The sequence below is a fragment of the Schistocerca nitens genome, chromosome 7, assembly GCF_023898315.1.
Source record: "Schistocerca nitens isolate TAMUIC-IGC-003100 chromosome 7, iqSchNite1.1, whole genome shotgun sequence".
NCBI lineage: Eukaryota > Metazoa > Arthropoda > Insecta > Orthoptera > Acrididae > Schistocerca > Schistocerca nitens.
This window is the reverse complement of record NC_064620.1, coordinates 11,056,576-11,080,147: the sequence shown is the minus strand read 5'-3', so window position 1 is coordinate 11,080,147 and position 23,572 is coordinate 11,056,576. Positions and strand designations below refer to the sequence as shown.

The 23,572-nt window shown below is 44.2% G+C and overlaps 1 protein-coding gene across 15 annotated transcripts in view; it reads right to left on the bottom strand.

Moving 5' to 3' along the window:
• LOC126195116 (CUGBP Elav-like family member 2) overlaps positions 1 to 23,572 on the bottom strand; it is a 1,269,424-nt gene that overhangs the window by 512,766 nt on the left and 733,086 nt on the right. For all 15 annotated transcript variants that reach the window (XM_049933591.1, XM_049933590.1, XM_049933595.1 and 12 more), the window contains exon 3: positions 9,462 to 9,544. In XM_049933591.1, coding sequence (XP_049789548.1) covers positions 9,462 to 9,544 — 83 coding nt within the window. The remainder of the gene's footprint in view (positions 1 to 9,461; positions 9,545 to 23,572) is intronic.

The following is a 23,572-nucleotide window of genomic DNA, read 5'->3' as shown; positions in this document are numbered from 1 at the left end:
TCATAGTGGCTGAAAACGCCAGTGCCCAATATTTTGTGAGGTCGCAGTATACATCACAATATGAAAAAAAAGGCCCTTTCTCATGGGTGCAGAAGCACATACTTTCTGCAACCTGTACCCTTCTTCACAGGAGAGGCTCAACCTCATGTACTTTCATGAAATTGTTTACAAGAAGTGCTCAACGTTACGTCCGGACAAGACAATGCATCCCTCTACCTTTAGGCGTAAGGAATCACGCACACTCTGAAATATACGCAGTAGTAGTAGTAGTAGTAGTAGTAGTAGAAGTGCTGGCATGAACTGAAGACGCGATCTTGTAGGGTCTGAACATCGTTGACTGGAGTGACGCAGACTAATCCCTTCAAATGTTTCCACATCCCAAAATCTAGGGGATTAAGTCTGAAGAGGGGGGGGGGGGCGGCAAGTGCGAGACCTACTCGACCAATCCAGCGGTCCTGAAATGTCAGCGTCAGATGTTCACGCACACTGCCGAGGATATGTGCTGGTGCGCCATCGTGCTTAAACCACGTCTGTAGCCTTTGCTCATCATCCAACAAGGTAAGGAATAAGTTAACAAGAAACTTGTGATGATAAGCTCCATAGGATTTATGGTCGCAACTCCACAGGGATTTTCGTCAGTCCACATAAGCAGATTACGGAAGTTCACAAAACCAACTCTTGCCAACTCCGCCTCGTAGGTAAATAAAATCTTCCACGAAGAGAGTGGACCTGCAAGTACACGCTTGCAAGAGCCATTAACACAATTTCTATTTGCTATGGTGGCCTCGCCTTAGGGCCTGGACGTGCTGAAGATTGTATGGATACAGCAATTGTTCATGTAGTACCGTCCACGCCAAGTGGATGACTCGTGCTTTCTGCCAGTCGCCGCATATTGGTACTGGAACACTATAGTACGGAGACGTGGCATAGGCAAAATTATTAGGCTAGAAAGTAAAGTGGTCAGAAGCCTACTTAGCCCAAGGGTAACAGAAACAGAATACAATAGGCAACGACCAAACAAAGAAATCAACGAATATGTAGAGAACGTAACAGACAACGCGCTGAGGAAGAATGTAGTTTCTCGGACATGGTTGATGACAGACTGACGATGTGAATCTTCAGCAAAATTATAAAGGACAACCAACATGGTTTGCACGGGCACTAAATTACCTCCAAGAAGCAAACATCAATGTAGTGGACACACAAAACAGGAATTTATTTAGGAAGAAAATTGAGAAAATGGTCTTCATGGGTGAACAAGCCACAGAATGGTAAGAGCCTTGTAACGTCGAACATTTCCGGAAGCAGAGATTACAACCTATGGAACATATGTGGGCGAAGATTAACAAGAATCGATGCTGCAAGAATGTAAAGATTAAGTTAACTTGCTCCGTGAGAGAGCTGTCCGAACAAATAAGTAGAATAAATCGAACGGAGCGGGAGTACAATACCTGTGTGTGATAATTGTCCTGCTTCACGCAAATTAATATTCGGAAGTTTAGCGGAAGAGATCACAGGCTTCTGACGTTCATACCTATTGCTTTCTACACACTATATAGTAGACGATACTGTAAGTAGTCATAACGGACTTCTTCCTTTTACATTTCAGGGTTTTACTTACACGTTTTTTCTATCCAGTTCATCTTTAAGACTTGTAACCGGTAAACCGACAACTAGAGAATACCGCTCAACGCAATCGAAACGAAACACACATTCTGCACTGCCTTAAAAGACAGGCACAAATAAAAACAGCTTTTTTCACTACGTAAGCAGTTGCTTCCAAGCCTCTGCCTTGTTTGTTTTCAGATTTCTAGCCCGAGGCTTTTGACCCAGGTCTCGTCTGAACCACAGTAACAAATTGGCGCAAAAAAAGTTTCATTCTTGTCTGACAGGGCCAAACATTGTCGGAAGTCATTTCTGCATTTGATTTTGGTCAGTACAAAACAAATGAGTCACAAGTTTTGTGCGAAGTTTTCCCTCAGTAACTCACTCACGTAAAATGCACAGAGTATACTTTGTTCTGAAATGTCTGACCATCACTACGATACCGAACACTTTCTCGACGTATTCATTGTAGTTGCATTTTGAGCGCTATTCAGTGGATTATCTTCGGAACACGTTAAGACTGCGTAAGATTTCAGATGCCTCTTTCTCAACTGTTGAAAGTAATGAGCCCGAGGTCTTTAGGAACGTTCACAAACTTTGGATGAATTACCGTTTGCATTAACCCATCACGAACAGATAAAGAGGGTATATAATTGCTTCCTCATATGAGGAGAAGACAGCCGCTGACGACCGAAACCGGTAATTTCTTGTTGAAATTACATTCAGTAGTAATATTTTGAACTCACTTCTATGGTCTGTTAGCACTGAAACTACTCGTACATTAAAGGCTACACGACGGGGACACTTACAATTCAAGAGATCGTGGCTTCTGAATAATATTCTGAATCTCACAAATTCCTAAATGTGTCAATCATTCCAAATTTTTTGCAGAGCGCGAAAATTTGTGTGTACATCATATAGAACAGCCGACCTGTTAAGAGGGAAATTTCGGCCAATTTTCTCCTTCCGTTGCAAAATCAGTCTGAATATTTTAAAACTGTGCACGATTTACAGTTCGGGGAGTATTTCGCTGAGGGCTGTTCAACAGCAACGCTGATTCTTTAACACTGTCGGTTACATTTCCTCGCGTACGTATGCAGCTGAAATCTCCCTTACGATGAGGAATTTTAGAATATAGTCGTGTAGCGGAGTAGCTGGTAAATCCAAACAAAAGGCTTATAGAGAGCAGATGGGCCAATTACTAACTGAATGAAATGTAGCGCATTTCGGCAATCAGGATTGCTTGTGTCAGCTTCAATGTCTGAGTTATTACACGAGAACGAAGATTTCTAGGTCCATCTTACGATAATAATTCCTTGATCCAAGCACTGCCGACAGTTCCTGGTTAGCACGCTGTTCTCTCGGAGGTAGTGTCCGTATTCCCAAACTGAGATGGGCCCCCCACCCCTCCCCACTTGTCTTTTAACAATTCCTTCCATGTCTTAAAACAGCTCTCGTCCCTCGCGTTAAGTCAGTATGTTGACCTATAACGCTGTGCGTCGTATTATACTCGCGAAGGTGACGATGACAAGACTTGGGTTTAGCCTGTAGACAGCTAGATCTTTAGCAGCTGTGCTCCACAAGCCATTTAATTAGTTGTATACACTGTTTCTGCGTGGTGCTGTTGGAGGCTTTCCCAACGTAATAACCTCTCGCAACGTTCTCGGGCGTTGTGTCGGGTTGTATTCTCTAACCCGCACCGTCTGTAAACGCGGCCGCTACTCGCTATCTTCAGTAACGTTTGAAGAACTGGTTACTAACGTTCAGCAGGGAAACAGACAGACATAGCTGTCATTCCTATAAGTGGCACTGATGCACGACTGGCTCAGAATTGAAGGACCATTAGTCTGCCCCCGGCGATATCTTAAGTCACAGTGTGTCCACAGGTAAAAAAGTGTTTTATAAAGAGTTAACGCTGAAGAACTGGTACCACGTGAACAGTTGTGGGTTCTGCTGCGGAACTCGACGCAGCAACCGATGATGCGTCTTTTGAGAGACGCGATAGGCGTCTTTAAGCGTCGAGAGACCTGTAACAGAGTGTGGCTCGATGGCCTTCGATATAATTTTATTGTGCTGGAGGGGTCAAGGTGGGTGGGTGGGTGGGTGGGTGGGTGGGGGGGGGGGGGCGGCAGGGGCTGTTACCGACGCCACAACGTCTAAGGCTCATCGATTCCTACTCGAGAAACAGAATGTCATCTGTCCACAGCGAGGCCTATCCTAGTGCGAGTACCGCACGCGTCCCTGTATGGCCCTTGCTGTACTTCCTGTGCAACCGCGACGCTCCAAGGACCCACTGTGTACACGTGGCGTTGCATGCGGACGACAGCGCAGTCCAGGCTCGAACTACCGCAACACGCATGGTTCATCGTGATCAACAAATGACATGCGATGTCTAGGAAATTGGGCTACTAACAACAACTCCTCGAGTGCGAGGTCGCAAAGAGCCAATGATGTTTACGGCATTCCACACTCTACATATTGTCTAACATGCAACAACAATATTGGCTGCTAATGGCAACAGGGGGGCGGGATTGGAGATATCCAGTGGTGAGCACAGCATGAGGCTACGGAGCGTTGTTAAACTGCTTAGTCGACGAGTAACTCACAACACTGGCACAGTGCTAGTGGTGTTGATAGAAAGCAGAGCAGTAGCAACGATGAACGAATCAAACGTGGCGTTACATCTACAATAACAACAGTTTGCGGAAGTTGACGTTTCGTCAGGAAGGAACTCAGGGAATTTCGATAGTCAGAAAAAAGTGGCAGATGAAGTATTAGTGTTTCTGTGGACGGATCATCCCCTAGGTGTTTGTTTTTTCCGTGCCTATTCTAACAACCCTACCACAACAAAGGTAAAATTTAATTATGATTGTAGTGTTGCTCACGCGGCTAAATATTGCATTTTCGGGCAACATCAAAGTTATATTACGTGGCAGGTGTCATTAGAGCACAGTTAATAAAGTCATTTCATGAAATAATGGATAAACTAGGCACTCATCTTTTCGTGTTTCCCACGCTGGTCTCGTTGTGAACTCGTGGCTCTATCGTCGAAAATCTAGGTGGTGATGATTCCAAGCTCGGATGCAAAGAGGCCTAGGTGTTATTCTGCGATATTCATAAGTTTTATAGATGTGTTGCATAAACCATTCTTGAAGATTAAACATTTGCAAGTTAGCACAATGGTGATGTAAAAGAGTTATCAGCACTCCGAATTTAAGTTACACTTCTTTTTTATTACTTTTGTTACAATATCACCTAACTCACAAAACATCACTTCACAATATAAAACATACCTGAAAATATCTTCCTCACTGTTTAAGTTCACATTTTATAAACTGACAACAATTAGCGTCTTTTGAACGTGACGACCAAGACTTGACACTCTAATTACCGCTTACGCGCCCAAAAATCAGAGTTACAAGTACGTCAAAGATCATAGTGACAAAAGAAAGAATACACATAAGAATAATCTCATTGCAATATAAACATATCGATGTATCAAAGTACCTCTACATTAATGAAATCAAATCTGAATGTTGTCTCAGAAATATGTTAACTATTTTACAGAAACACAGATTATTGCTGGTATCGAGAGGTTGAGGTGAGGTGCCGTAATGGTTACGTAATTCAAGTACCATTACACTATAAAACATATTATCGCACTATCCCCTTGAAGGATAACCAGTTTCACGATGATCTCCACGACAGACTGTTTCGCATTCGATTGCATGGCATCACATTCTATACGTTCTCATCATCCCGTTGCACCAATATGATTCTCTATGCATTCATTATGAGTGTATATCTAGCTGAACGTCCTGCGCAGTTTGTAACTCCCAAGGAGTTCAAGTTAATGATATGTTTTGTACATTTCTTCAACGTCGACGATGTCCATTTTGTGAATTGTAACACATACATCCCATACAAAGTTGATCTCTGCGACTCCCGGACACTCATTTTCTGTCGCCCTCCTGATGCTAATGGTGAGTCATTAGCAGCTATTATTTTTCCTCCAATAGTTGTTAACACAACACTTTCAAATGAGCGTTATTAAAGATTGAACTTACTACCTCGCACTCAAAGGTCTTCCTGTAAGTAGCAATCTAAGTTCAACGTTGCACAGAGACAGGCTCTCGCAATCATGCACCGTAGAGTGCCTGTGGACCCCAGCTATTTCAGATGATGACACGATCTCTTCCTGGGAAGTATTTAGGAGTGACCTTGAGCAGTCGTCTCATCGGGAGGCAACGTATCCGGAAGGTCACGGGAAAGGCGCCTGGACGACTAAAGGCGTTGTATCCCCTTATCGAATCTCATCCACTTAGCCTTCACAATGGAGCAGTCCGCTATACCTAACACTGATCCGACCAATGCTGGCATATGCCACCATACTGCGGAGGGATGTCGCCGCCCCCCCCCCCCCCCAACACACACACACACACACACACACACACACACACACACACACACACACACACACACACACACACGTACGTCTGCTCCAACGTTTGCATGCCCGAGTACTGAAGCTCGTAATGCGTCTTCCTCGGAATTTCCAACAAAGGAGCTTCTTCACGAAATCACTGGCATCCAACCATTACGGGACTGTTTCAGGAAGACTTCATGACAGTTCTAATACACAACGCAGCAGTCAGCCAACAGATCGATCTCGAAACCGGAAACAAAGTCTATTAACGCTGGCTCGATCTGCTGCGGGAATTAAGTATTCTTAGGAGCAAAACATTCGCTACAAATGTAAACAAATTAATTATAGCAAATGAGAGAACGCATTGAGACCTCAGAAGCTTAAAATCTACCAACATAATTAGGATATGTAAGAACTCCCCAAAGCGCTTGTACTTACAAAAGGCAACTACAACGAAGTAGTCGCACCAGAAGATGACGACCAGCGGCATGGCAGAAATACTGTGTACTTTGGACAATGTCATTCGACGCAATGCTTTAGTACCTCTCAAGCAATTTTTCTGTCGAAGGTTTTGCTTGAAATTATCATTGTTGATCGTGATCCGAAACTGTGTAAGGTAGCAGATTTTGCACCTTACATGATGTTCCTTCGAGGAGAGAAACAGATTTGTACTAAATTGTGGTGTTCATATGCAATCTGAAGTGTACCTTTGCTGCCGCGCACTTGAGTCGACCAACTACTCTTGGCATATGTGCAAGTAGCTTGAGTACTGACTAGTGACGGACTCCGCAATTGAACACTTGCGTACAGGAGTGTACGGGCGCAAACCACGTCCACGTTGCAGATTAAAGCCAAGCTCGCTCACGGGAAAGACGGCATGACTACGTAGACTGGGCCGACCGCCGTAATCATCACGGAGAATTACGGTGATATTAGCAATCATCAGCCAAAGTAGGGGACTGTAATTCTAAATGAGTTCGTATTACGCTAGCTCTTTGACTGGCGCTCCCTGTGTCCGTTCAGGCAGAACTGCAATAGAGTCACTTGCGGGTTTAGTGTTGACTTAAGTAGCTAGGAAAAGAGAATACATTGTGCCAACGATAGGCTGGTTAGGTTAGCGAGTGTATTATATTTCATGTTATGCTAGAAATATTGCTCATCCTGTTCTGAATAAATCTTAATTTGGTATCATATTCTAATCACTGCATTATTGATTTCGTAGCTAGCAATCACCATATTTTTGTTTAATAATTAGAGTGTAATGATAATTTCGATGCACATGATACTGGGCGCATAACCGCGCGTTCACACAGAGCCAAGTTAAGTCAGATAGCAACTCAAGGTCGACTAAGACTACCAATAGATATTTTTCAATATATCGATAATTTTACAATAAACTCCCCGTACGTTGCAACTATCTTACGAATTTTTTTAAAATTTCGACGTCTCTTGAAACATCTGTACTTCCAGCAGCAGTTGGTGAGGGTGGACTGCTTTTCAGCTTCTTACTATTACATTCATTTCTCAATGCTTTACTGTTACTTTTTTACAGTGAAAAGCCCATTCACAATGTTTCTGCTGTGTATGTTAGTTAAGTTGGTCAGTGAAATTGTCACCTGCTTTGTGGGAGTATGTAATAGACACCGTGTATCAAAAACAATTATCCGCTTTGGTACCTCTATATGTCTGAAAGTAATACAATGAATTTTGTTTTTTGATGAATGGGAAACTCAAATTTTCTTTCGTATCTTTCCATAGGTGTTCAATATGGCCCCCTCGACATAGAAGACGTACGTCAATGCGGTATTCAAACTGTTGCTACACTGCAGCGAGCATGTCTTGAGTTACCGCTTCCACAAATGCTCTTATACGATGTCTCAATTCAGTCATTGTTGTTGGTAGCGGAGGCACACAAACAGCGTGTTTTATAAACCCCCACAAGAAACAATCATGTACAGTCACGTCCAGTGACCTTGGACGCCAGTAACGTTAAGGTTGAATCATTTGGTCCAGTGCGACCGACCCAACTTTCAGCACTCCGTTGATTTAAAAATTCCCGCACTTCCAGATTCTAGTGTGGCTGTGTCCCATCCTGTTGAAAAATGAAGTCCATCGAATCAGTCTCCAATTGTGGGAAAATGAAGTTCTCAAGCATATCCAGATACGTGCTTCCTGTAACAGAGCTCTCACGAAACTGCACGAAACAGATCAAATTTTGTAGATACCCTCTCATGCTCAACTTCATGTGGTTGTTCCGTACCCCATATTGTTACGTAATGACTGTTCACTTTTCAATTTAAATGGAATGCTTCCATGTTACTAAACGCTAAGCGCGTAAGAAAACTGGCACCCTCCATCTTGACAAGAATGAAATTACGTAACTCCACACGTTGTTGTTTGTCACCTTCACGAAGAGCTTACAGTAGCTGAATTTTGTATGGTTTCATGTTTAAACTCGACGCAACACACGCCAGTCGGACATTGGGTGCACTTTGAGCTGTCGAGCTGCACGGCGAACGGATTTCTGCGGACTCTTTGTTGAAGTATGACGGATGCGTTCGACGTCTGTGTCTGACACTCGGCGACGGCCCGGCGATTTGCCTTTACACCAGCAACCTGTTTCTCGGAATGGTTCATGATATCGTCTGATGCTCTGTGCTGTAGCATGATCCACATCACACTTAGTACGAAAGTCACGCTGAACGCTTATTACTGAGCCGCACTGCGCAAAACGTAGAAAACAAAATGCTCTCTGTTTTCTAGACAACAATTTTACTACAGCCGAAATGGGGTCACACTGCTGCTACCTAGCGGGAACAATGTAAAACTCGAGAGTTTGCTCTTTGGAACAGCACGTTATTTCAGCACATAAATAACACAATATTTACGATTTTTTTAAAAATCGGATTATTCTTTTTGATACACCTTGCATTTCTGACACAGTAATTGCGAAAACGTATACAAAAAATATCGATCCACCTAGTCGGCATACCCAGAGGAACGGGACCCCGCTGTACAAAATGATCTATTGAGCTACGGGCTCTCGACGAAGCTCGAAGTTTCCGTATGTCTCCACTATAATTAACACTGCCTATAGCTGGATAACAACTAATTCAGGCAGAAGCTGCATTTTAAATCTTCACGAGTGAGTCCTGCATTTATTCGCTCACTACGACATGCAGTAGCGGCGCCCAGACGGCAGGTCTGCGGAGGAAGCTGCCCCCGTCGTGAAGAACTGTTCCCTTATCCGACTGCGGTAGTTAGGGGGGATTAGGAGGAAGGTTCAGGAATGAGGTCGGCCCGGTAATCTGGTTGCGCGCTGCTGGCGTCTCAGCGCCGCGCTGCTGGCTGAATGCACGTTTCAGGTGGCTGTTAGCGGAACTGGAGGCGCGCGAGCTGGCCTACAGCAGCTAGCCGAGCTGGTACTCACCCCTGCCAGAGTCTTGATGTTATGCAGCGCATTCTGGGCGTCCAGCGCCGACTTACGCGTGAAGAACGTCACGAAGCAGCAACCTGCAACAGGCAACAAAGACCCTGTAAGGGCGACTGTTGGGAAACAAGCGCCATTGCTAAGCAGAGGTAGAAGGGGGGGGGGGGGGGGACTTCCCCTACTCTGCCTACCCAGCCTCAGGAACAAACCGAGCAGCCACGAGCGTGTATTCGCAGAAGACAAAGGAGTTACACTAGTGTGTAACAGGAAAGTTAAATATTGTTAGAATTTTGCAATTCGCTCATAGACTAGTGTAGAACAGTGATTCCCAACCTGGGGGTAAAATGAAATTTTCTGGGGGGTAAAAACTAAACGACTCGATTCTGTTTGTCACGAAACTAAATTATCTTCAAAAGATCATTACTATCGCCTCAATTTTATAAGACTAATACTGATTATACAAGTTAGTGATAATTAATTTTTCTCAATTAGTAGCATTAATGTGGTGGAGGTTACAGGTTCCTTCTCTACACACATATCTTATACATTGTCCCGTTCATTGCTGATGATGAAAGTCAGCTATATAAATAACAAATGCTATTGCAAACAGTACCTGCAGCAGTCCAGAAATTGCTTCATTAATCTTGAAAATGGATAAATGAAGTGACAGCACGAAACAGCAGTAACTACGTAAGGGCTTCTATAGCCCTGTAGACATAACTACTACTGTCTTTTCAGAGACGCGATAGGCGTTTTTGAGCGTTGGGAGGCGTATAACAGCGTGTGGCTCATGGCCTTCGATACAATTTTATTGGACTGGTGGGGTGGGCGCGGGTAGGGGGGAGGTGTTACCGACACCCCATCTCAGGCTCATCGATTCCTACTGTAGTAGTAGTAGTAGTAGTAGTAGTAGTAGTAGCTGTGGTCAGACATAAAGCAGTAACAGCCAGAAGTCCTCCAATTTATGCCAGTTCAGAAGTTAGGAGTGCAGCACTCAAGTGATTTAAAAACAGTGCGATTAGTCCACACATGGCTGATTATAAATGGCGCTGAAGTATGCACGTCAAGCAAGTGCCACTATGGAGAGGAGTAACGCAGGGGAAGTATGCTTCGTAACAAGTGTCTGCCCTCGCTGTGGACAGTCAGCTTACTTAACCTGCTAAGGAGCTTTGGGTAGTACTGGGATGGACTACGAATTCCTTCGTCATTTATTCTAACGACCCCGCCCCCATATACATGTATAATCTTTCATCATTTTAAAAATAACAGTGTTCCAAGGAAAGTTAGGTGCTGAAGTTGGTGTTAACGTGGAGGAGGGGGAGTCAACAGATGGAAAGTGGGGCGGGAGTACTAGCTAATGTCCGATTCCACTCAGGGGTAATAGTCCAAAGAAGATTGGGAACTACTTGTGTAGAATGATGTAAATATAAGAGATGCTAACTTTGAACTAAATTCAGTAAGTAGTTTCCACAAAAATCAGTACCTTTCGTGAATTTTACAGGCGACAGGGAAGAGAGATAAAAAGTTGAAATTTGGAAGATATGCGCTTCTGATGTAAAAATAAGATGTCGAGGTTTTGGTGGAGTTAACTTCAATACTTTTAGAGATTTAGGAAGAAACGTGGATTTTGAACTAAAAAAACAGCGAGCCCTAATGCATTACCCTACGGTTAAATATAAGCAGGAGTATAGAAAATGCACACTTCATTCTAAATAAGACTGCATAAGAAAGAATTAATATGCACCAAATTACAGTGCAGTTACTGAATTTTACAAAAGTACAGAAATAGCAAAACGCAGTTCAGACAATAGAGCCCTCTCAATATCTCATTGAAAAAAATCATAACTGTTATAACACTGGTGAACAGCAATTTTTTCACGAATAATGTGAATGGTGTTCTAAGGTAAGTCGTCATTACTGAATTCGAAAATGAAATCCGTTTTCGGCTATCGGGCTCAGTTTTCGTGACACGATACCGTCTGTCTCTAAAATAACTAAGATGCTGCATGTTGGTTCCCTCGGTATTGCTTAATTAATTTGCTTTTACTCATTTTTTCGGGTGTAGCTGCTGGGGAACAACATAAATATATATAAGGTATTCCACACATGATCCTCAGTTCCGACATTCACCTCCAGGATACAATAGTGGCGGATGGGTCAAGCCCACATTGTACCGCGTCGCTCTGTTTGTTCCATCAGACTCGGAAGTGGGAGAGCTCTGACCTTTAGAAGTGAATTGCTGCAGGTCGTCAAGACCTGTGTTTGATGTGAATTCAGAAGAACAAATGCCTTGTACCCGTTTAAGCAACCCAAATTCTCTTTGTTATACCTGTGGTGCGTTAACTCAAATCGCAAAAATGGAATCATCATCATGTTGTAATAAAACGCTATGTACTTTGACTGGAAGGATGGCGAAAAAGACAAAAATTAGCCCCTCACATATGCTGTTTGATGCGTGTTACACCCTTGATAGGATCGTGCCGTTACATACTTATGCGTCCCCACGATTTCCAGGGAAACCAACCTGTCACCCAATACCCTTTATTTCTGTGTGATAAATATAGCTGTAATCATCTCTAAAACCAAGACACAGAAACAAGAGTGTTTATCGTGACCACCATGCTCTTTTATTGTGTACATTTCTCCAAGGAAAGTGACATGGTTTTTTGTAATGACATTGAATCCGGTATGGGGACTCTTGGCCACGATTTGAGTGTGACTGACGCTTGTTCATAGATTCCAGCAAAACTTAGTCTGAAAGCAGTACTACTTCACGGTGAGGACACATTTCCTTCTGTTCCGATTGCTCATGCAGTTAACATGGAGGCATATGAGAACCTTGAACTGCTATTCACACACATCCAATATGAGAAATACAAATGGCTTGTATGTGGAGACTCAAGGTTACTGCAATGGTGCTCGGCTTGGGTACAGAAAGTATTGCTGCTTTACATGGTAGTGGAACAGCAGAGACAGGAAGAAACCACTATTCTGGGAAAATGGCCTGCTCGTTAGGAAGTGCTGTCTGGAGAGAGCACTGAGTTAAAGGCTCCTCTTGTAGACCCGAGAGATTTGTATCTGCATCCACTGCATACTAAATTGGTCTTACCAAAAACTTCGTGTAAGCCATGGACAGATCATCACATGCATACACTTATTTGCGAGATGAGTTCCCAAGGATCAGTGAAGCAAAATTTAAGAAGGGAACATTTGAAGGCCAGCGAAGAAGGGAAATAATGGCTGATGAACAATTCCTTGATTTGTTGGGTGATGAAAAAATGGCAAGGTTGTCTTTTGTAAGCGTTTGTAACAACATTTTATGGAATCGTAAGGCAGAAAAGCATGGTGATATTGAACAAAAAGTAGTGGGATCATGCCACCTTATAGGAGCATGTCAGTTAAGACAGATACATTTCATGAACGTCTATTCGGACTTCTTCCCGGATAATCCAGGTATCGTTAGTGATGTACATGGAGAACAGTTCCACAGCGCCATTTCTCAAATCGAAAACCATTATCACGACAGTTGAAGTACTGTGAAGTTGTCCAGCTACTGCTGGACCTTACGAGGAGACGTTCCTGTCCCAAAGTATCGGTGGAAACCATGAAAAAAATGTTTCTGTATTTTTATGTTGCTCATTTCTTTAATTAACTTGCGTACTGACAAAGATTTTTTTGTTCTCCTTTTGCGTAACACGTATAATGTTATAATACAGAAGCTGCGGTAAGCATTTGCAGGAACCACTATCACATGGAAACTGAGGCCGGTACAGAAATTCTGAATTGGATGTGGATTCAGGGACGAATTATTTTCCAAGAAGTAGCGTGTTTACTTTTGTGACTGAAAATAACATTCTGCAGACGAGTGATAAATTAATATGAAAGTAAAACTGAACGGAAATCTTACCACAGGAAAAATTACACAGCCGATATCGTCGCAATAGAAGAAATTGTGTAAAAGGGGAGAAGGTGCTTTTTAAGCTCTGAGGCAGCAGCGCTAACGTTTTGGACGGAGTGTTCCGTTCTGCGGTCCGCTCCTAATGACGCCGTGGCTGTGTAAGGAACATTTTTATGAAAAAGAGAATGGCTAATGAAAAGGATGGCACGGACGGGAAGTCGTGACTTCCAGCCGCACAGGGCACTGTGGTAATTGAATGACAAATTATTGGTTCACTAGTGAGTTCGGACGATATCGGTGCGACCACACTGAAGCGTCGCGCGCTCTTACACACACACACACACACACACACACACACACACACACACACACACACACACACAGAGAGAGGGAGAGAGAGAGAGGGGGGGGGGGGGCAGTGAATGGCAGTCACTCACTGTCGGTTGCGTGTGCGCGGAATTGACAAATCAAAAATTAACAACTGTAAAAATCATGACTATCACGAGTGATTAACAGGCAACGTACTGTGTGTCCATTTCGTTGTCGAGAGTGTAACATGATTGTCAAAGAAGGTGCAGTTGGTAGCACTAATTCATTACAGTAACAGCTGGTTTCCAGAATCAAACTGATAAATAATACAACAATTCCAGATAAAGAGCAGCGAATATTTAATATCCAAATCGCATTCAGTGCCATTCATTGCTGATTACCAGTTTTAACTATTAAGACTGTCATCTTCCGATCTTTAAAAAAGATGTTATACGTCTTCTTCCATTACGAGCATATCTCACATACCATGCTGCCAGCCTAATGGAATTCTGTAGCACATTCCCCACAGGTTTGTTAAAAATAGAAACCGGTCTTAACTGTTGAAACAGGTAATCAAGAATGAATAGCGGAGTATATTATTAACATGATTTGCAGACCATTATTTGGAACGCGACACTTTCAGTAGGAGAACAATGAGATTCAGTGTTCAAGAAAAGACGCTCCACGTCGCAGATTCTTTTACTAATATTGCAATCAGAGTAACAAAAATAAAATCGTTGTGCAACAAAGGCTGAATTTAAAGGGCAGTTTTATAGTGTACACTTAAATTGAGTGGTACCTGTTGTGCAGATGTGTGAATTTTGGCACCAGAATAACACCAACAATTTTATTTCTGTACTGTCATACATGGTTTTCGGTGGGAATTTCATGTTCAGTAACTGTAGTCTAACGACAGCATCAAATCCCAGCTTAAGCAAGTGCAATTCTCGTCTGGGCAACACAGATGTATGAGAAGTAGCAGATCATACCCCGAGACCAGAGAACCACCAAATCTCATTGTCTAATACTGTAGTTTTTTAACGTCCGATGATCATCTGCATAGATACCATCGAAATTTGAAGCACAAAATCAACATCAACCGAAACCAGGCAGTACCGAAATTTGGCAAGGTTTGAACCTTAATGCTCCCGGTAACGATCAAACTTGCTTGTCCAGTTCGCTGTATCCTATCCAAGTGTTTGCCAGACAAGTGCACAGACTTACCAAAAAAACTTTTTTTCAAACTCAATTCACTTCTGGGACAAGGGTCACTCAGTTGTGAAATACACTCCTGGAAATTGAAATAAGAACACCGTGAATTCATTGTCCCAGGAAGGGGAAACTTTATTGACACATTCCTGGGGTCAGATACATCACATGATCACACTGACAGAACCACAGGCACATAAACACAGGCAACAGAGCATGCACAATGTCGGCACTAGTACAGTGTATATCCACCTTTCGCAGCAATGCAGGCTGCTATTCTCCCATGGAGACGATCGTAGAGATGCTGGATGTAGTCCTGTGGAACGGCTTGCCATGCCATTTCCACCTGGCGCCTCAGTTGGACCAGCGTTCGTGCTGGACGTGCAGACCGCGTGAGACGACGCTTCATCCAGTCCCAAACATGCTCAATGGGGGACAGATCCGGAGATCTTGCTGGCCAGGGTAGTTGACTTACACCTTCTAGAGCACGTTGGGTGGCACGGGATACATGCGGACGTGCATTGTCCTGTTGGAACAGCAAGTTCCCTTGCCGGTCTAGGAATGGTAGAACGATGGGTTCGATGACGGTTTGGATGTACCGTGCACTATTCAGTGTCCCCTCGACGATCACCAGTGGTGTACGGCCAGTGTAGGAGATCGCTCCCCACACCATGATGCCGGGTGTTGGCCCTGTGTGCCTCGGTCGTATGCAGTCCTGATTGTGGCGCTCACCTGCACGGCGCCAAACACGCATACGACCATCATTGGCACCAAGGCAGAAGCGACTCTCATCGCTGAAGACGACACGTCTCCATTCGTACCTCCATTCACGCCTGTCGCGACACCACTGGAGGCGGGCTGCACGATGTTGGGGCGTGAGCGGAAGACGGCCTAACGGTGTGCGGGACCGTAGCCCAGCTTCATGGAAACGGTTGCGAATGGTCCTCGCCGATACCCCAGGAGCAACAGTGTCCCTAATTTGCTGGGAAGTGGCGGTGCGGTCCCCTACGGCACTGCGTAGGATCCTACGGTCTTGGCGTGCATCCGTGCGTCGCTGCGGTCCGGTCCCAGGTCGACGGGCACGTGCACCTTCCGCCGACCACTGGCGACAACATCGATGTACTGTGGAGACCTCACGCCCCACGTGTTGAGCAATTCGGCGGTACGTCCACCCGGCCTCCCGCATGCCCACTATACGCCCTCGCTCAAAGTCCGTCAACTGCACATACGGTTCACGTCCACGCTGTCGCGGCATGCTACCAGTGTTAAAGACTGCGATGGAGCTCCGTATGCCACGGCAAACTGGCTGACACTGACGGCGGCGGTGCACAAATGCTGCGCAGCTAGCGCCATTCGACGGCCAACACCGCGGTTCCTGGTGTGTCCGCTGTGCCGTGCGTGTGATCATTGCTTGTACAGCCCTCTCGCAGTGTCCGGAGCAAGTATGGTGGGTCTGACACACCGGTGTCAATGTGTTCTTTTTTCCATTTCCAGGAGTGTATTTTGACACCAGTGGGAAGCAATGCAGACGAATCGGTTCGTGTACTCACTTCAGCACTGTATATGAAGAAGAAAAATTAACAAAGACACTGGTCCAGAGAATCATTAAAATTGAGAGATAAAAGATACTCATGAAAATCTAATGATATTATGGACCAAGATAGTACGTGACTGGGAGAATAAAATTTTTCTAGTCTCACAGCCCAGCATCGTTTCAGCACAGGGACGTTTCAACATAAAAGCAGCTGTAAGGTGTACATAGTTCTACTCGGTTAGATGATCACCAGGAGTGTGACACCAGCACTTTCATGTGCGGGTGCAAGCAAGCTCAACAAGAACGTTTAAGACACACCGAAATGCCTTTGCCATCTTCTTAACTTAAATACGACGCACTGGATATGACGCAACAACGGCCGCCAGGGACCTGACGGAGCAGTTACGGTGCTGAAACAAACCTCTTAATCAAATGTAGCAGGCCAGAGACCACTGACCACTCGTAATAAATGGGACAGATTCTGTCATTACAAATGACGTCTCATAACAAAGTCTCGCCTCAGTTCAACATGAATACCCCAACCAGCTAGTTCAGAAGCAGTCTATAAGTAGGAGCAATGGAATCTATGTCATTCACACTATTCTCTGACCACTCTTGACATCTTGCGTAAGATTTTTCCAGTACTGTCCCACTGTGACAGTCATACTCCCTGGCAAAATGACTGACTGTGCGTAGCCATCGATAGTCGATCCCCCCCTCCATTCCAGCTCGGGTCACGAGCTGCTCTGATACTAAAGCTCTGTAGGGACCAGAGGGCACACCCAAACAGCAGGCCAAGATCAAGCTTACATTACGACATCAGACTTCACGGCGTCCGAGAATCTGATAGGGCTAGCTGAGCAGTTTCAGGGTGGTATGTGAATCAATTACACACGCACCACAGTCATGCTTTCTTCGCAGCAATCTGCCGCATGGGAAGCGCCTATGGGTCGACGTGCGGGCAGACGAGGGCTCGTTGACCTATGCTTGACTGACGCAGCGACCTTCCTACAGTCTTTGAGTCTGCCACAGATGACAGCAGATTCCACTACGGCCTATGAAGAAACTGACCGTCCCTGCGGCCACAGCTACGAGTTGTATATTCAACAATAAATTGATTATAATTAATACTGTTTTATAGGCGTTTAGCGACACCCGACAGATCCTCAGGTCACAGTAGGAGTATCCGGGCTGGTACTGGGCGACTCCTATAGAAAATTCATTAAAGTATCACATCGTCGGAACATAATATCGTCTGCTTCATCCGTAGCAGAACCGGAGAGCTTCCTTTTCTTATTTTGTTGCACTCCCACTTTTATGTTGTGCACAGGATATTCATTTTCCCCTTTTCATCTTCCTGCATGGTTTATAGCTGGGAAGACGAAGACTTTTATGATTTTGTTAACTACCAGTGCTCTTTTGCTTTTATCCTTGGCCAGTTTCCGCGAGTGTGCAAACTCTCAATGCAGTGACATAAATTGTAATAAAAGCCCTTTCTCCCTAAACATGTGCGAGTAAAAAGGACACCAACAACGTTCTATGTCTTGTCAAAGTGGCCGTCAATCGAAATTTTTCCAAATACGTCGAACATAATGTCTGCAAGATGTGTCAAACAAAAACTACTGACTGTCAAATAATTTTATAAAACTAGGAGGAGGAGGAGGAGGAGCACTATTGTATGGGGGCTGTCTTCGTGGGTTTCCCTCTGTGATCTCGTCATTCTGGAAAGCAATGGATCATACCAGAATGTACCTATCCTTGGGGACCATGTCCAACTGTACATGCAATTCATTTTTCCTCAGCACGAGGGCTTCTACCAGCAGGACAGTGCAACATGGCACAGACCTCGCCAGTGTACGTGCACGTTTTGAAGAGCAGCAGGATGAGTTTAGTGTACTTCGGTGCCCAACAAACTCCCCAGCTTTAAACCCAATCGAGAATCTGTGCGACTACCTCTATCGAGCTGTTCACACCGTGATCCTCAACCGAGAAACCTGGCGCAGCTGATGACTGCTCTGGAATCCGCATCGCTCCACATCCCTGTCGGTAGCTTCCAGAACCCCACTGGCGCTCTTCCTGTACGTCTCCCTGCGGCCCACGCTGCAAAACGTGGTTACTTCGGCTTTTGACAGGTGGTCACGTTAATGTGGCCGAGAGAAGTAAAATCACGCACCTGGATCTCTCAGCCCACCAGGGATGGTATCTTTGTTGGCTAATCTCTGTTCATGTAGGTGCTCGAACTACCCTCCCGTGGGTTAACTGATGGAGAGGGCACGAGGCATGAAAGGTAAATAAAACGGAATTTCGAAATAACGGAAATTGAGGTCCCGTACCACTGGACGGACTCTAGGAAGGAGAGAGGGCACTGTGACGCCTCTCTCCGGAGTCACTCCACGGAGCGGCAGCCCTCGGCCAGTGCCCGGAGCAGCCCCTGCAGCCGCTGTCGGAATCCCGAAGAGCGGGCCGGGCCGCTCGCCCTTCGCTTCGCTGAAACGCCAGCGGTTAAGGCGGGCGCGCTGTCGCCAGCAACAGGTCGCCGCCGATGGCGACGGCCACGGAGGTTCGCCCCATCAGCTCTGCCTCCCGGGGGCGGACTGCCCGCTGCTTAGCCGCCTCCCGAAGCTGCGCGGCTCCCGCCACAACTCCGCGCAAGCGCCTGCCTAGCAAGGTACCTCAGATTTCCCCCTTGTGACGCCGTTAATAAATTTCAGACAGTGACGACTGCAATAGCGTACTGGTAGCTTGTCAGCCTCCGAATATTATCCCCTCTGTCAGGCGAGGATCGATAATGCGCGGTGGGTCCTTAAGGTCATGAAACTCGTCCACCCCCCCCCCCCCCCCAATCGGCCCATAAGCGTTTGATTTATACATGTTATGTCGAATGTTTCGAGGAGTGACTATTGTAAATGTGTAAAATATTTCCTACTTCTCTGGTCACTGTTTTATTAATATACGACGTGTTTCGAAAGCATGCTAGCGTCATCAGGTGAATTACCGTTACATGTATTTTATATTAATGTGAAGAGCAGGTAGTTTGATTTTCTGTGTCTGCCAATGAGGTTGTGTATCGAAATAGAATCCAGTACAGAGAGATACACAGCGCGAGTCACTAACTATTGCCACCAAGAATAACTCCGAAAGTATGAAAGGACCTGAAAAGTTCGTGGGACAAATGTTGCATGGGACAATGGGGGCCATAATATGACGGTGGTTTTTTTGTTGCTATGGGGGTCGAGTCAGAGATATGAATTTCAACTTCGTTTTTTTTTAAATCGGATGCTATAGTTTGGTACTTGTTTTCTGATACCGCCTATCGAGACAGATCTAATGATCTGAAACAATAAGGTCTTTGAATGTCAACAAAGGCTACAAAGGTAGCATGAACGTCCATTTACAGATGATATTCCAAGTGATGACCATTGGTATCAGTGCAGTCCTGCAATCTTCTTATCATGGATTGAGTGGTAGTCCTTATCACTTCGGCACTTATCGAAGCACGAGCTCTGACAATTGTCTCTCGTATATCGTGCAAATAGTAAATATTCGCCGAATACAGCGTATCCATCTAACGTGCTATTGCCATGCCAACACCATTCGACTGTTTTGCAATACAACATTAATAGGAACGCGAAGACCAGTATCGTCTAATCAAGAATTATGTATTCCTTCGAAGAACAAGTCGATATGCTTCTCATTTACGGAGAATGCTAACGAAGTTCAGTGAGAGCTAGAGACTTATACGCTGAAAGATACCCTAAACGTACTCACCCTACACGTCGTACATTTAAGTATGTGTACGGTAAATTGAGAACAACTGGATCTTTAACACATCGGAAATATATCCGCCAAAGAGAAGTTACTACCGAGGAAACGGAAACTGGTACTCTTGCCTCTGTGGTTACCGGCCGGAGTGGCGGAGAGGTTCTAGGCGCTTCAGTTTGGAACCGCGCGACCGCTACGGTCGCAGGTTCGAATCCTGCCTCGGGCATGGCTGTGTGTGATGTCCTTAGGTTAGTTAGGTTTAAGTAGTTCTAAGTTCTAGGATACTGATGACCTCAGAAGTTAAGTCCCATAGTGCTCAGAGCCATTTGAACCTCTGTGGTTCGGGATCCTTGCGTTAGTTCGCGTAAAATCGCAAGGGAATCTGGCATGAGCCAGAGTAGTGTTGTTCGTGTTCTGCATCGTCAGTCTCCACCAAGAATTAACTGCTGCTGATTGTATGCGTCGCACTAAATTCTGCCGATGGGCGTAACTTCAGATTCAGACTGAAAATCCATGTTGGCTGCGGCAAGTTGCACACCAAAAACCGTGGCCGGTGAATGGTGGGGTGGGATGGGATTCTGGAGGACAGGATTATAGGCCCTTATTTCATCGAAGGAAATCTTAATGATAAGAAGTACACCACTTTCCTGGAAGAAACATTAGGTCTCTTATTGGGAGAAATGCCTTTAGGAACAAGGAACAGAATGTGGTATCAACACGATGGGTGTCCGGCACATTTTTAGCTGATGGCTAGAAATGAGTTGCAGAGGCAATTAGACGCCGAGGAGGTGTGTGGTGGCCGGCTCGTTCGCCAAACTTGACGCCTCCAGATATTTTCTTCTGGGGATTGGTGAAAGACGTTGTTTATAAAGACGTTCCAACTACACCTGAAGATATGCGAGAGAGAATAGTCAGAGCATGTGCTTCGATAAGTGCCGATGTGATAAGGAATATCACTCAATCCACAATAAGAAGATTGCAGCACTGCAATGGTCATCACTTCGAACACCTTCTGTAAATGGACGTTCATGTCACCTTTGTGGCCTTACTGTTACCCATCATTGGATTCGTCTCCACAGCCGCTATCACAAAATAAGTACCAAACTATAGCATTCCATTAAAAAAAAGTTGACCATCTTATCTCTGACGCGACCACAGCTAGCAACAAAAAACCACAGTCATGTTATGGCCCCTGTTGTCCTATGCAACATTTGTCCCACAAACTTTTCAGGTCCTACAACACTTTCGGAGTTATTCTTGGTGGAAATAGTTAGTGACTCACCCTGTATAAATATTGTAGTTTGTACATTGACTTGCATTTTTAGATCATTTCATTAGTGAATTTACTTACATTTTTAGTGTTCCGTACTGTTACACGATCAGTTTGTTGCCTGCCCGTCTGTTGAAAATCCTTTTTTCGAGGAACGGTTGGACGCATGAAGTTGAAATTTATCTCACATACGGTTCCCTAGTGGTGTGAAAAAATTATGCTTCTACGTCAATGTAATCAAAAGCTACGGCCATTTAGGCCACACATATTGATGTCTTGGCAGTGTCGGTATAGCTAACCGGCAACACTCGTCGAAATTCTACATTCCCGCGATGGACCAACTGTCTACACACATAATTAAGTTTGTGCGGAAATAATAAAAGAAACAGGTCAAGAGAATGTTTTTGTGAATTGTTCTGTTTATTTCTTTAAGGCTTTTTGTTTATTTATGTTTGTAAAGTTCTGTATATGCTTTTAGTTGTGTGAATGATGCTCTATTCGCACTTATGCGCATGATTTTTTTTTTTTTTTTTACATTCGTGATTTACATGTCTGGTGCACAGAACAGATTGTCTTTGTGCTCTGTGTGCCAGACGTCTAAATTTGCAACAAAAATATAAGTAGATGCACTAATGGAATGATCGAAAAATGCAAATCAAGGTATACATTAAAATACTTGTACCTTTCTGCACAGGATTCTATTTCGACACACAGCCTCACTCGGACGCACAGTAAATGAACCTCTTCCCACTTCACACTAATGTGGTCTACGTACAACTGGAATGCACCCAATGAATAGCAGCATGCTGCCGAAACGCGTTGTGATAGTTAAACATTAGTAAAAAAAAAAAAACGATGAAGCTGTAACGATTATTTCATAAACTGTATGAACCACTGATGTAAACGAATTATTAGATTCAAATTTATTATTATTAAAATCCATGGCATTTGTAGCACGTTACTTCTAGGTGGCGATAAGTTATAGAGAGGGAGAGAGAGAGAGAGAGAGAGAGAGAGAGAGAGAGAGAGAGAGAGAGAGAGAGAGAGAGAGATAGCGCATCAGTGATACTCTGAGAACCAAATCTGGTTCCGTACCTTCGCGACATTCTTTTATTATTACTAATATCCACTGAAACAGACACTATAGACAAGAACAGAATAGAAACTTTTGAAATACTTGTTTTGAAATGAGCTGCTACATAAGACTGGAGAAAACCGACTAATGTAAATGGTTGGTTGTTCGGTCACATCCTGAGATACTGAAGAGTCGTCGTCTTGATAATGGACGAAGTACAGTTGAGGTGTGGCGCCTTTATATCGCTCCTGTCTGGAGCTTGTGTATCGGTAGAAGGACTCATGCGTGCGGAGGACCTTAGCGGGCAGTACTAAAGAGAAAGAACAATAATGTAGTTTAGAATTTTGACCGCCAGAGTCCAGTAGTGCACAGAGACATTCAAGAAACAGGTCAAGAGAACGTTTTTGTGAATTGTTCTGTTTATTTCTTGAAGGCTTTTTTGTTTATTTATGTTTGTACAGTTCTGTATATCCTTTTAGTTGTGTGAATGATGCGTTAATGTGGTTTAAAGTAAATATGTAGATCATTGTGCTCTACTGATGAACGCTGTACAAACTAGTGTGAGAACGTTTTAAGACACTGTGAACACAGACGACGGGGAATTTATCATAATATATTACGTAAGTTTATGGTACAAGGAAAGCTAATTCGAGTGCAAATGAAAATAGTTATTAACGTAAAATATGAACAAAATATTAGAACGTTAAATATTTATTTCGGGAAAAAATACGGTTCAAAAGTGTGTTATCTGTTGATTGTTTAGACATGAAAAGCGCGGACTAACGCGGGAGGATGTTTTTCTATCGCCTTAGACAAAATTGACCTATCAGTACGGAGTATTCTTCGCGCGTCTTTTCTCTTGTAGATACAGAATGCTTACAGTATGAGCTTTTAAGGAAGTTATAATTTGCCGGTTTTAGTTGAGCTGTATGTTTCAAAAGTGTTTTAAAGTGATGGAGTATTTATACCGGTGTGGTTTTTAGAATGTACGGATTTTTAAGTAATTTTGTGTATGAGAGCATACAGTAATTCCGCGTGGCATATTGAGCAAATC